Below are 13068 nucleotides of genomic sequence, written 5' to 3'. Positions count from 1 at the left end.
GTCCTCAATGACCGTGCACAACCACATACTGGTCTTACCCCTCTGTGCGTGTTCGCGGGCTTTTTCAAGGGTGGAGTTTCTTCCCTTGGTGCACACGTGTGAGCTTGTGAAGTTTGCAAAAATCTATCTTCCAGCATAGATGGGACTTCGGAGGGTTGTCCTTTGGTTTCCGTGGCTACTCCAATGTTTTCCCATCTAGCTTGATTGACATCCTTGTTAACGTCCCTTGGTTTCAGTGGGCGAGCCTTGGTATATATAGAGCCTGGGGCCATGTGAGAGATGCCATGGAGTCTACCCTCCAAAGACTCTGTTCTGTCCAGGGAAACTGATCTCCATTGTCTGGCCCAATAATTCCAGGGCATCCCCAGGTTTCTCCAGAGATCCTAAGTACTTGTGCCTGCTTAACTGACAAAAGAATCAGTTAAGTGGGCACAAGTACCTAAGATAGCTGGTCTAGCAAACTAGTGTGTACTTTTGAGGAGAAACTTGAGATTATAGCTGTTAAGGAGGTAAAGACAAAAGCGTTTTGACTTCTTCATGTTGTTCCACCACCATGAATTCACTTAGCTCTTCTGAGACCATCTCAGACACTAGGGTGACCTGCCCCTCCTTAGTATGGAAAGTGTCTAAGGTCACACCCAAGCTCCAAGGCCCTCCATCTTCAGAGGACTGCGCCTCAGGCAGCTGTGTTGTTGCCACTCTGTCAAGGCCTCCAGGCATTCGCCCAAATTTGTATAGACAAAGCCTGTTGACACCAGATTACAGCAGTTGTGCCTTACACGATAAGGGTAATACCCTTAATATTGTTCAGTAGCATCTCACTAAGCTCGATCACAATGCCACAGTAAATAGTCCCATAAATTTATGCAAGTGTCTTTCACAGAAATTAAACCAAAACTGACCAAATGGCGTGAAGATCCATTGTTCGTGATTGTACATAAATTGTTTTTTTCCCAGGGTTTCTCAGTTCAGTTCTGCCTCTTGTCCCACCATGCTGATCTCGCTCTATTCCACTGCTCCAGACAGATGAATGCTCTATCTCGATCTACCCCGCAGGGCTGTTGTGTGGATGAAATGGGAGTGATGTCGGCCACTTTGAAACCCATTTGGAGAGAAGGGGGGGTACGAACTGAGTAACAAAAACCAATGATTTGGAAGAACAAGAATTTAGTCCAGGGGCACCTTTAAGACCAACAACGGTATATTCAAGGTGTGATATTTCGTGTGCAGGCACCCTCTCTCAGAGAAAACTGATTTGGAGGCATCAGTTAAGGGATGTGGGCCACTTTGGGTCCCCCTTGGAAAGAAGGGTGGGGGAGAAGCCAAGAAAACCCATGATTTGGGGGAGGCAACAGTGCCCCCCCAAACTGCTAGCCCTGTGAAAGGGTCATTTGACCCCCAAAGGGGTCCTGACCCCCAAGTTGAGAACCACTGCTGTAGACTTTGTTCAACCTAATAATTTGGTATTCTAACACCTTGTTCCTTGACATTCCTTATTGTGTTGGGGTATTGCAGTGTAGCAATTTTTAACTGGCTGTCCTAGAAGATACAGGCAGTGGCTGACAAGAACTCACTCTTCTTACCGGAAATCATGCTGGGTTTACCAAGGCAAGATATTTGCTCCTACAAGCAGGCACATTTTCTCTTTCAATTCCAGTGAGGCTTCAGGGTCTTATCAAGCAACACAAACGGGACAAAAGGGAGTTTCTGAGAGCCAGTTGGAAAAGCTCACTCAGCCAAAGAACTGGCAGCCACCGATCCTCCAGTCTCTTAAAGTAGGCTGTGGTTACATCCGGTAAGCCAGTCTCTTTATTCTTTCTTGGTATCAAGTTTCTGCATAGGCTTTGCGGGGTGTTGGCAGCTACTATACCCGACATTCATATTACAAACGATTGTTTCACAAAAACCACAGGGGACGTCCGTTGGGTCCTGTCCTGAACTCAACCAGTGTGGAGGGGAAGAAGGGGCAGGTTAAAAAAAGAGGCACCATTTCATACTGGATTCGGGGGAAGGAGGAAGTGAGATTCACAGAAGGGCTAAAAGGTGTGCTGAATTGCAAAGGGGAAACGGGTCTTTGAAGAGTTTACAATAATTGCATCATGCGGTCAACACAGGGCAAAAAGGAAACTTTTAAGAAAGGTCTCCGGTGGAGATTAGGGTTGCCAGATCTGGGTTGGGAAGGACCTGGAGACTTTGGGGCTGGAGATGGGAGCAGGCTGGCAGGGACCTCCGTGGAGTATAATGCCATGGAATACACCCTTCCAAAGCTGCTGTTTTCTTCAGAGCAACTGATCTCTATTGTCTGGACCTTTAATTCCAGGGGATCCCCAGGTCTCTCCAGAGACCTTTAGTACCTGTGCCCGCTTAACTGATAAAAGAATAAATCAAGCGGGTGCAAGTACCTAAGATAGCTGGTCTAGCAAACTAGTGTGTGCTTTAGAGGAATAATCCCTCAGGGTCTGCAATACCAAAGGTGGATTATTCACCACCACCATGCCTCTGCCCTGCAGGGCCATTCCTGCCTTTCAGCTCTTTCTTGTCCTTGAGGAATTCAGATACAAATGGGCAGAAAACAGGAGATGCCAACATATCTTCTGGCAGAGCTTATGGCCCCTTACAGCACAGTCCTAAGAAGATCTCCACCTAGGGTTGCCTGCCTCCCCAGGTGAGATCTGGGGATTCCCTGTAATTTTAGCTCATCTCCAAGTGGCATTGATCATTTCCCCTTGGGGCAAAGGGCTGCGTGGGAGGGTAGATTAAGGGATGCCAGCCTCCAGGTGGGACCTGGGATTCCTTGGAATTTTAGCTCATATATTTGTAATTTAACATCCTGATTTATCTGGGATGCATTGTACCATTTCCTCTGCTATATGTCTGGTGCAAACCGTAATAAAATTTGTATCTATCTGGCTGCTTGGGAGGGTGGATTTAGGGATGCCAGCCTCCAGGTGGGACCTGGAGATCCTTGGAATTTTAGCTCAACTTCAAGAGACAGAGATCAGTTCCCCTGGGAATAATGGCAGTTTAGCGGTTTAACAACAGCCCCTTGGGGTTGACTTCACCAAATTAGTTGCTGATTGCAATTCTAGCACATCTGTCTTCATTAAAATCCAGTAACTTAGAAGTCAGTCCATGAAGCCAGTGAACTGAGAGGGGTGAGAAATCTGTTTACATTTGCAGTCAGTTGGGGAGCTGTGCTGGTTTGCAGTAGGCGAGCAAGACTGAAGTCCCGTTTTGGGTTGCCTGATCTGGATTGGGACATACCTGGAGACTTTGGGGGTGGAGCCAGGAATGGGTAGGATATGGGGCAGGAAGGAACCTTGGTGGAATCTAATGCTATGCAATCCATCCTCCAACCCAGCCATTTCCTCCAGAGGAACTGGCCTCTTTTGTCTAGAGCAGGGGTAGTCAAACTGCGGCCCTCCAGATGTCCAGGGACTACAATTCCCAGGAGCCCTTGCCAGCGAATGCTGACTGGGGCTCCTGGGAATTGTAGTCCATGGACATCTGGAGGGCCACAGTTTGACTACCCCTGCTCTAGAGATCAGCTGTAATTCTAGGGGAACTCCCACCTAGGACTGATATCCTTATGAACTACATTGCCTGTTGGGCTTGCCAACCTCCAGGTGGGGCCTGTGGAATCAGTTCCCCAGGAGGAAATGTCAGCTTTGAAGGGTGGTCTCTGTGTCATTTATACTGTTGAGGCCCTTCCCCACCCCAGCCTCCCATCTCCTCCCCAGGACTTTCTGAGAGCCCCTTTATGCTTTGGGGGAGTTCCCGTGGGTGAAGTTTCATTCCTGCCTTTGAGGGCTTCCGACCTTTCAAGGACCCCAGGTGTCTGCACACAAATGCTGCTGCGGTTTAGGAATGTGAGGCTTTTTCAGCTTGAGAGGGAACGGGAAGGGCTCGGGAAGTTCACCCCGTTTGCTCGCAGGATTCTGTTCTTGTGTCTGATCTGCAAATGTTCCTGCCGCAAAGAAAAACTGACCAGCTGATCTCTGCCAAACCAGCCATGCTTAGAGGCACAAGAGCGGGCCAGGTTGTTTTCCATGCTCCAGTGGACACCCCTTTGGGCCAAGATCTCAGCCAATAACGTCCTGTAACTGTGGATGAATGCAAAGTGGGCATGCAAAATGGAGACCTCGGAGGTGGACCTGGGAGGAGGCAGGATTAGGGGGCAGGGAGCAACTTCGGTGGTGTATAAAGCTCTGGAAATCACTTTCCAGCTATTTTCTCCGGGGCAACTGATCTCTTTATTCAGGAGATGACTGTAATTATGGGGGAATCCCCAGATTCCAACTGGGGGATGACATCCCTAACATTATCTTCCTTTCCTCTGCAGTAAGCAGGTTATCTTTGGGTCTGAAGATCTTTATTAATAACAACAACAACAACAACAACAACAACAATAATAATAACAACAACAATAATAAACTCTCTATCTTACAATATGGTATCAAAATTCATCTTGCTGTACGTGAAACAGAGGTCCAGGCACTGGGTATCCTGTGATTCTTTAGGGGCAGTTTGCAAGTAGTCCTTATGGCTACCAGGATGTAAGGCCTAGAAGTTCCCTGCTGGAAACCTAAATGTTTAGGCATCTGTGTGGAATTGCCAACAAGCCTTGAGAAGAATGTTCTGTCCCTTTAATAGAGGTTTGATGTGTGGAAATTGGAAGGTGGTGATTTCATCTGGGAAATCGATAGTAAATTAAGTCGCTGTTAAGTTTGGTGAGAGCCAGTTTGGTGTAGTGGTTAGGAGTGCGGACTTCTAATCCAGCATGCTGGGTTCGATTCCCCACTCCCCCACATGCAGCCAGCTGGGTGACCTTGGGCTCGCAACAGCACTGAGAAAGCTTGTTCTGATGGAGCAGCAATATCCGGGCTCTCTCAGCCTCACCCACCTCACAGGGTGTCTGTTGAGGGGAGAGGAAAGGGAAGGTGAATGTAAGCCGCTTTGAGACTCCTTCGGGTATAGAAAAGCGGCATATAAGAACCAACTCTTCTTCTTCTTCTTCTTCTTAATGGTCAAGGAAACTGTTTCTTCAAGCAGTTAGCAGTTCTAGTTAAGTGGGGTTTCCAGTTTGGATGTGGACTATCTTGTATAGGTAGAGAGGGCTTCAGCTTTACCCTCGGTGACGTTTTCCCTCTTGAGGAATCTTATGTAATTCACCATTAAATGATCTGGTAATAAAAGAGTGAAGAAGGTGGGAGGGAGTCATGATGTGATTTTGGATTTGTGAGGGAATCATCAAAAGATCAAAATACAATTTTTTTTTTAAAGGCTACCACAGTTTTCCACTATTATAAATTCCCAGTGAATGAAGTATATATTGAATAGCAGGTTCAATAAGGTGCAGAGTCGCTCATGGTGTGAAGGATCAGCTCCTTCTTACATCACACCAGCTGAACTAGCCAGCTTGGTGTAGTGTTTAGGAGTGAAGACTTCTAATCTTGCGAGCTGGGTTTGATTCCCCGCTCCTCCCCCACATGCAGCCAGCTGGGTGACCTTGGGCTCACCATGGCACTGATAAAGCTGTTCTGACCGAGCAGGAATATCCGGGCTCTCTCAGCTTCACCCACTTCACAGGGTGTCTGTTGTGGGGAGAGGGAAGGGAAGGTGGCTGTAAGCTGCTTTGAGACTCATTCGGGTACAGAAAAGTGGCATATAAGTACCAATTCTCTTCTTTTTCTTTTTCAGTAATATCAGTGCTCTCTCAGCCTCACCTACCTCTCAGACAATCTGCTGAGGGGAGTGGAAAGGGGAAGGCGATTGTAAGCTGCTTTGAGACTCCTTCAGGTAGCAAAAAGTGAAATATGAGAACCAACTCTTCTTCTTTTTCTTCTAAACCAATGGGACCATTCAAACCATCCAGAGGCAGGAGGGATCCTGTGCATTAACAAATGGGATTATATGTCCCCACTGTTTGAACCATGGCCAACAGGTAGCAGTCTACAGGCATGGCATAGGATTCCCACTTGGCTGGGAAGACTGGGTCACATTCCTTGATATGGCCACTGGTTGCCGTGGTGAGGACTGGCATGCAGATCCCACTGTAGGCAGATGAGATAAATCAGCAGCAGGGGATGATGTGCAGACCACCTCAGATGATGGGAGATGTGTGATTTAGCGCTCGCCCCTGGATGGCAGAGGATAGTTCCCCTTGGAAGGCAGAATGGGTTGACTGAGAGCCAGTTTGGTGTAGTAGTTAGGAGTGCAGACTTCTAATCTGGCATGCCAGGTTCGATTCTGCACCCCCCCACATGCAACCAGCTGGGTGACCTTGGGCTCACCACGGCACTGATAAAACTGTTCTGACCGGGCAGTGATATCAGGGCTCTCTCCGCCTCACCCACCCCACAGGGTGTCTGTTGTGGGGAGAGGAATGGGAGGGCGATTGTGAGCCGCTTTGAGCCTCCTTCGGGTACGGAAAAGCGGCATATAAGAACCAACTCTTCTTCTTCTTCTTCTCTGCAGTTTCTCCTCAGGAGACAGGAGTAAGTTCAGAAGTCCCTCCTCCGAAGGCCAGGAGCCAGTGATTCAGGGGATGCTAGCTGGGGTTGCATACAAATCTTAGAATCCCACCTCCGTCCCCAGTATTAAATTGTGGGTTCAATCAGGCGCGGAGTCACTTGTGGAGTGAAAGATCAGCTCTTTCTTAGATCACACCAACTGAACTAGAAAACAGCAGCTCATCACTCAAACCTATATACAGTCCCGAGTTCCCACCACAGCTCTGCATGTTGAACAATGATATTAAAAGACCCCACTCTTCGGTGGGTCTGTTTCCCTGCATACACAACAGTATAGATATAGTCTAGAAATCCCTCAAGGAATTAGATTTCTCATATATGCTACATTTATATTGTCGGAGGAAAAGTATTGCTCGGGTGTTATCTGATATTAAATTAAGAGTCACGGCTAACTGTTCCATTACCCATCTAAACCGGTTTTTCTTCCTTAAAGGCAATCAGTTTGTCCCAGCTGTCTGTCGTGTGTTTGACTCTAAAATTCTTCCCCAAATTTTATATGGTATCCCTCTGTGGATCTCAGGTTTTAACAAAAACATAGAGAGGTTACAGTCTGCCTCCTTCCGGCAGATTTTGAGAACTCCAAATTGCGTCCCTTACTCCTCTTTATGTCTTGAAACTGGACACAATCTTCTCGAAACTAAGGCCTGGATTTTCACCTTTAAATATTGGCTAAAACTGCATTTTAGGGTTCAATCAGATAGTCTATTGGCCTGTTTACTGAGAGACAATTTTAAATTTAAATGATTCTCTACCATCCTGACTACACTCCAACAAATTGGCATTGACTACGATTACATCTTATCTCTGAATGAATCCTCCATTATGTACCAGATCAAACAAAGGCTACTTGATCAGGAATTTCAAAAAATCCATCCCACTGTGCCAGCAATCTGCTCTCCTTGTGCGCTTGGTCTCCAAGTGAAGCACGGGATAATGCCGGCTTATTTCCATAACTTGGCAAATCCCCTCCATCGCAGAGCGTTTTCGCTTGCTCGGCTTAACGCCTTTCCATCCAAAGTATTACAAGGGAGATTTGCCAAGATCCCCTTCGAAAACAGACTATGCACTTGTGAATCAAGTTCTCCTGACACCATCCAACATATCTTACTGGATTGTCCCTTGTTCACTGAACAGAGAAGGCATATCAGACCTCTTATACCAAAACGGAGAAACCATTCAAGAGACCTGATTTGCCAATTTTTACTGAGTGATAAGGATGCCGACGTCACTTTTATTACGGCTGAATTTCTGTCCTGAGTTTTTAAATTTAAACTGTCTGACGTATCCTGACGTTTATCCTGCTTATCTGCTTTATGCCAATAAAGGTATTGTATTGTATTGTATTGTAAATTAAGAGTCTCACTTTCCCCCTTTTTCTTTTTGCTCAAGCGACGCTCAAGCGGACACTCAAGAAGAACAAACATGGGTGGTTCCATCACAAAAGCTCTCATCAGAGAAGAACTTCAAAAACTGAAGGATGAGATGCAAAACAAGAATCTCGCAGATGTGATCAAAGAAAGTGAAAGCAACTTGAAGTTATTAAATAACACCACTCTTGACATTGCCATTACAGGCGTGTCAGGTGCTGGCAAATCATCGCTTGTCAATGCCCTGAGGGGCATGACTGATTGTGAAGAAGATGCAGCAGAGATTGGGGTAACAGCAACCACATTGACTAGGAAGAAATACACACATCCCAGATTCCCCAAAGTAACATTATGGGATCTTCCAGGAACTGGGACCCACCAGTTTGTACCAAAGAAATACCTGAAGGACGTACATTTTGAGGAGTATGATTTCTTCATTATCGTTGCATCACATCGCTTCACTTCAAATGATGTTCTCTTGGTCCATGAAATTCAGAAGTTGAAGAAGAAGTTCTACTAGGTGCGCACCAAAGTGGATGTGAGCATAGATTCTGAAAGAAAAAAACCAAACTTCAATGAGGAGAAATACCTAGAGAAGATGAGGACCTACTGCTGTGATAACCTGAGAGATGTCAAACCTATCCCAATGGTTTTTCTTATCTCTAGGTGGGATTTGAAACTATATGATTTCCCCCTCCTTCTACAGACCTTGGAGAGTGACATGGGTGGCCTCAAGAGAGATGACTTAATTACAGCTCTTCCAGCTTTCTCCAGAGAAGTCCTGGAGAAGAAAAAGGCTGCAATGGAGGACCACATACGGAAAATAGCCCGTGTGTCTTGTGTTATTGGAGCAATTCCTGTCCCTGGCCTCTCTGTTAACTGCAATATTGGCATCTTGGTTGAAACAATGAGATATTTTTGCAACACCTTTGGCTTGGATGCAGGGTCCCTCAATAGACTTTCAAACCGGGTTGGCAAACCTGTTGATGTGTTGCGATCAGCTATCAAAAAGTCCCCAATGGTCAGTCAAGTTACCGCAGAATTTGTGATTGATCTTTTATCCAAGTCACTATTGTGTGGAACAATGCTGGTAGTGGAGATGGCTCTTGATTTTATACCCGTCTTGGGCTCTCTAACTGGCGGAGGGCTTTCTTTTGTAACAACATTCTACATACTGAAGACCTTTCTGCATGATGTTGTGGAAGATGCTGAGAATGTCTTGGCAAAAGCTGCAGAGTAAAGGGCTAAGGCACCCTTTGATAACTGACAATAATTGACAATTACCCTAAGATAATTGACTGAGGCAAACAGCATGTATTGCCTCTGCTGTAATGCTACTTGACCTCCGAAAAATCTCAATGCTGATGTGGAAAGACATAATAAAATATAAATATCAACTAAAAGTTAAGAACTTCGCAGCATTTATTGTATCACCAGCACACGAACGTAGCTGGTCGAAATGGCATAATGTTATAGACGCCAAAATGAGGAACTTGAGTCTACACAAAACAGAAAATCTAACTCAAAAGGGACAATCATTACCAAAGAGAAACTGTTTAAATATGAATAGATCCCTCTCCAAGGAGATGTTAGGTGGAAATGCTCTCCACTTTATCTTGAAATGAAAAATTCCACTGAATTTGATCTGCCCCTTGATTTCAGCACATTAACAGTTCCTAAATTGAGACTTTCATGTATGATTGTGTAGTGCAACACACTCACAACAGCGCAGATGAAAGGTCATTTTCTCCGAATACCTCCAAACCAATGTTATGGTGACTCCCAAATAGAGTTACTGGAGGAACCATTTTTCCTCCTATTGTCCAAAATATGAAGTAGAGGCAATTTTTTTGGAGAAAATAGATGCTGAAATATTCATCCTTTTCTGATATTACAAAATTAAGACTGTTTTCGATCAGGGTATACTATAAGTGCGTGGCAAATTTTTGTTTTTACATAAAAAAAAAAATCCCGAATTTTTAGTTATATGATTTATGAGCAATTAAGCCTTAAGAAACTGAAAACTTTCATGCAGAGGACAAGGAACCCAAACATCAGAACTGATTCTAGATATCATGCCCACATACCCTCCTGAGGAAAAAACAATTCCCTGAAAGGCAATTTCCAGAACGTTCAAGAAATCTGCTGACTATGACGAGTCCCGACTAAGAAGCCATCTGAATAGAAAAGCTCAGGCACTGAATTGCTGAATGATGATCATGTACTATATATTGGAAATGGAAGGAAAGAGGATTTCCATTTCTGATTGGAAGCCCAACCTCCACACATTGAACTGAAACTTCAGTGAACTATGGCCGAGTACCATAGTGGCAAATAAAGGCAATTTCCAGCTTTCTTAAAGGAAGCTCTTCCAGGTGCACTGTCTCAATGTCACAAACTCCCAAAGGGTCCCTGAGGAACTGTGAACATCCTGTGTTGGTTTCTCCTAGTTCTCACTGCAGATCAAGGACCAGGAAGAACAACACGTGTGAGCCAGCTCAAAATAGATTGTTTCTCCACAAGTCAATGATGGCTAGAACCTCTTCCTCTTGGGGTATCTTTTTCTCTTTTTAGCACTGCAGTACTAAATCTGGGAGGATCAATAATTGTGAAGTTGCCCATACTGATCCTCCTCAGCAATGTTATCTCCTAAGGGGAAGTGATTTTGGAAGTGACAATATTTGCCGGGGTGTTTCTTCTTTAGGTATCAGTTCTCTCTTCTGCCTTTCTAATTTCTTCTAATCATGAGAACCGTTTCCTGGAAATAAGCTCCAATCAATAGATCAGAACAGGATTCTGAGTACCAGCCCTTCGGACTGCTCTGTTTGCCTAGCAACCTCCTAGATCAGCCTTTCTCCACTTTTTTACCATTAAGAAAACTCGGAAACATTCTTCACACTTTGAGAAACCCCAGTAGTGTAATGTTGCAATATATGATTGGAGAGCAGAGTTGTGTACACGCTCATCCAGGGCCCCTCCCCTTCCCATCCCCTCCAGGCCCATCATTGGCCATTGGGGGGCGGGGACAGGTCAACATGACTATATATGGTCATATCACCCAATCAATCAATGTTTAACAGATTTTTTTAAAGAATGAATTAACTCCTCCTCATTTGGGAACCCTTTCCAGGGCCGACAAGAGAAAGCGTGTCCCAGACTAACAGCTCATACCACCTAGAAGTAATTATGAGTACAGTTAGGGCTTGGCTTTGCTTTATACTAGGTGGTCTGGAGGACACCAGGAGAAAGCTTGACTTCTAGAACACTTTGACTATTTGCTGTGATGTTATTAGCTTTGAATTGTTTGCACTGCTTTCTTCCTGCTATGTCTTGAAATGTCTTAGCTGTTCACCTGTAGTTATTGGCTTTAACCTTTTAACCTTCATTAATATGGTCCCCATAACACTTCTAAGCACCTTATTCATTGTAACCATTTGATGACTTGTCCATATTTTGGCTTTCTTCTTCTTCTTCTTCTTCTTCTTCTTCTTCTTCTTCTTCTTCTTCGTATTCGTATTCGTATTCGTATTCGTATTCGTATTCGTATTCGTATTATTCATATTCATTTTCGTATTCGTATTCGTATTGAATTTATTGCCCACCACTCTCATTTCTGGCTTGTGGCAGGTTACAGATTTGTCCAAAATTAAAACCCCCTTAAAAAGGTAAAGGTATCCCCTGTACAAGCACTGGGTCATGGCTGACCTTTGGGATGACGCCCTCCAGCGTTTTCATGGCAGTCTCAATATGGGGTGGTTTGCCAGTGTCTTCCCCAGTCATTACCGTTTACACCCCAGCAAGCAAGCTGCGTACTCATTTTACCGACCTCGGAAGGATGGAAGGCTGAGTCAACCTTGAGCCGGCTGCTGGGATCGAACTCCCAGCCTCATGGGCAAAGCTTTCAGACGGCTGCCTTACCACTCTGTGCCACAAGAGGCTCCTAAAACCCCCTTAAAACCCCCCTTAAAACTATTCGGACAAACAATATACATATATATGCATATCAGCTCCAACAATAAAAATCGTAACGGAACACCCCTCTGACCCCACCAGAACTAATAAAGGAGTGGGAGGAGGAACGCAGATCTTCAATAAGTATGTGCTCTTAATCCTAGGAGGGGATCCCATCAGATCTTCCTTGCCATGCTGGCCTCAGCCATAGACCTGGCGGAAGAGCTCCATTTTGCAGGCTCTGCAGAAAGCCGAAAGCTCCCACTTGTGTGACCATTGCGTTTATCTCTACTGCTCTACATATTTGGTATGGGCAGACATTTCATTTTATCTGTTCATTGATACTGTGCTTTAATAAACCAGTATGATTATTTCAAGAACCCTTGAATTGGCTTGTTGGCTAACACTGGGTGATAAAGGACCCAGCTATATCTGGTCTTGAACAGGACAAATAGAAGATTTAGAGCATGTCCTTTTGAGTTGCCCCTTCCATGGTAAGGCCCATGCCAAGTTTCACCTTTCTTTGGTGACAGTAATGCTGGGGCCAATAGCTGTAACCATCACAGCCACAGTGAACCAACTGCTGTCAGACAAATCACCAGCAATTACTAAAACAGTAGCCAGTTTTTGTCTCATAGTTCTTAGAGTTTGTTTAACTAGCTGGGTGCATCTTGTGAACTTAGAATTTCTCTATATAAATCTTAAGCCCTACTAAATTTGGCAAGATCAATGTTTAGATGTTTTCCAGATGTTCTTAAGTATGTATTTTTGTTAGTCTAGGGGCACCCTTAAGACCAACAAAGATTTATTCAAGGTGTGAACTTTTGTGTGTAGGAACTCTTCCACAGACAATGGGATAGGGATCATAAGAGTACAGATATAAGGAGAAAATAAGTTAGTAGCAAATTAGTACGGTGCATCATACGTCTGAATATCCAGTATGATAATTCTTTGCTAGAAAAGCCAATCGGTCCTATTCTATTTCTATTATTAATTAACCCATTTTCAACATTTTTAAACAAAGTTATAACAGGTATTCATTGTATCCTACTTCTCCTGTATTACTTTGGTGTGAACAAGTTTATTTTGTATTTTTATTATTCTGGTGTCATTCCATAAATAACTTACTACTACTACTACCCAGTCATGAAAGAACTTATTGAGCCAGCGGTAGGAATGCTCTCTCTCTCTTATTTCAACTGGGAGCCATCAAATGA

General features: G+C 44.5%; 1 protein-coding gene across 1 annotated transcript; it reads left to right on the top strand.

Moving 5' to 3' along the window:
* The first annotated feature begins 1661 nt into the window (after positions 1–1661).
* On the top strand, positions 1662–9303 carry LOC143837228 (interferon-inducible GTPase 5-like). Its single transcript, XM_077336832.1, is given in 2 exon segments — positions 1662–1795; positions 7923–9303. A coding segment is annotated over 1 exon segment (1185 nt). The 5' UTR covers positions 1662–1795; positions 7923–7955; the 3' UTR covers positions 9141–9303.
* The last annotated feature ends 3765 nt before the right edge of the window (positions 9304–13068 follow it).

Source organism: Paroedura picta, chromosome 5, assembly GCF_049243985.1.
Source record: "Paroedura picta isolate Pp20150507F chromosome 5, Ppicta_v3.0, whole genome shotgun sequence".
NCBI classification, from domain to species: Eukaryota; Metazoa; Chordata; class Lepidosauria; order Squamata; family Gekkonidae; genus Paroedura; species Paroedura picta.
Note: the sequence above shows the minus strand (reverse complement) of the source record. Positions and strands in the feature narration are given on the sequence as shown.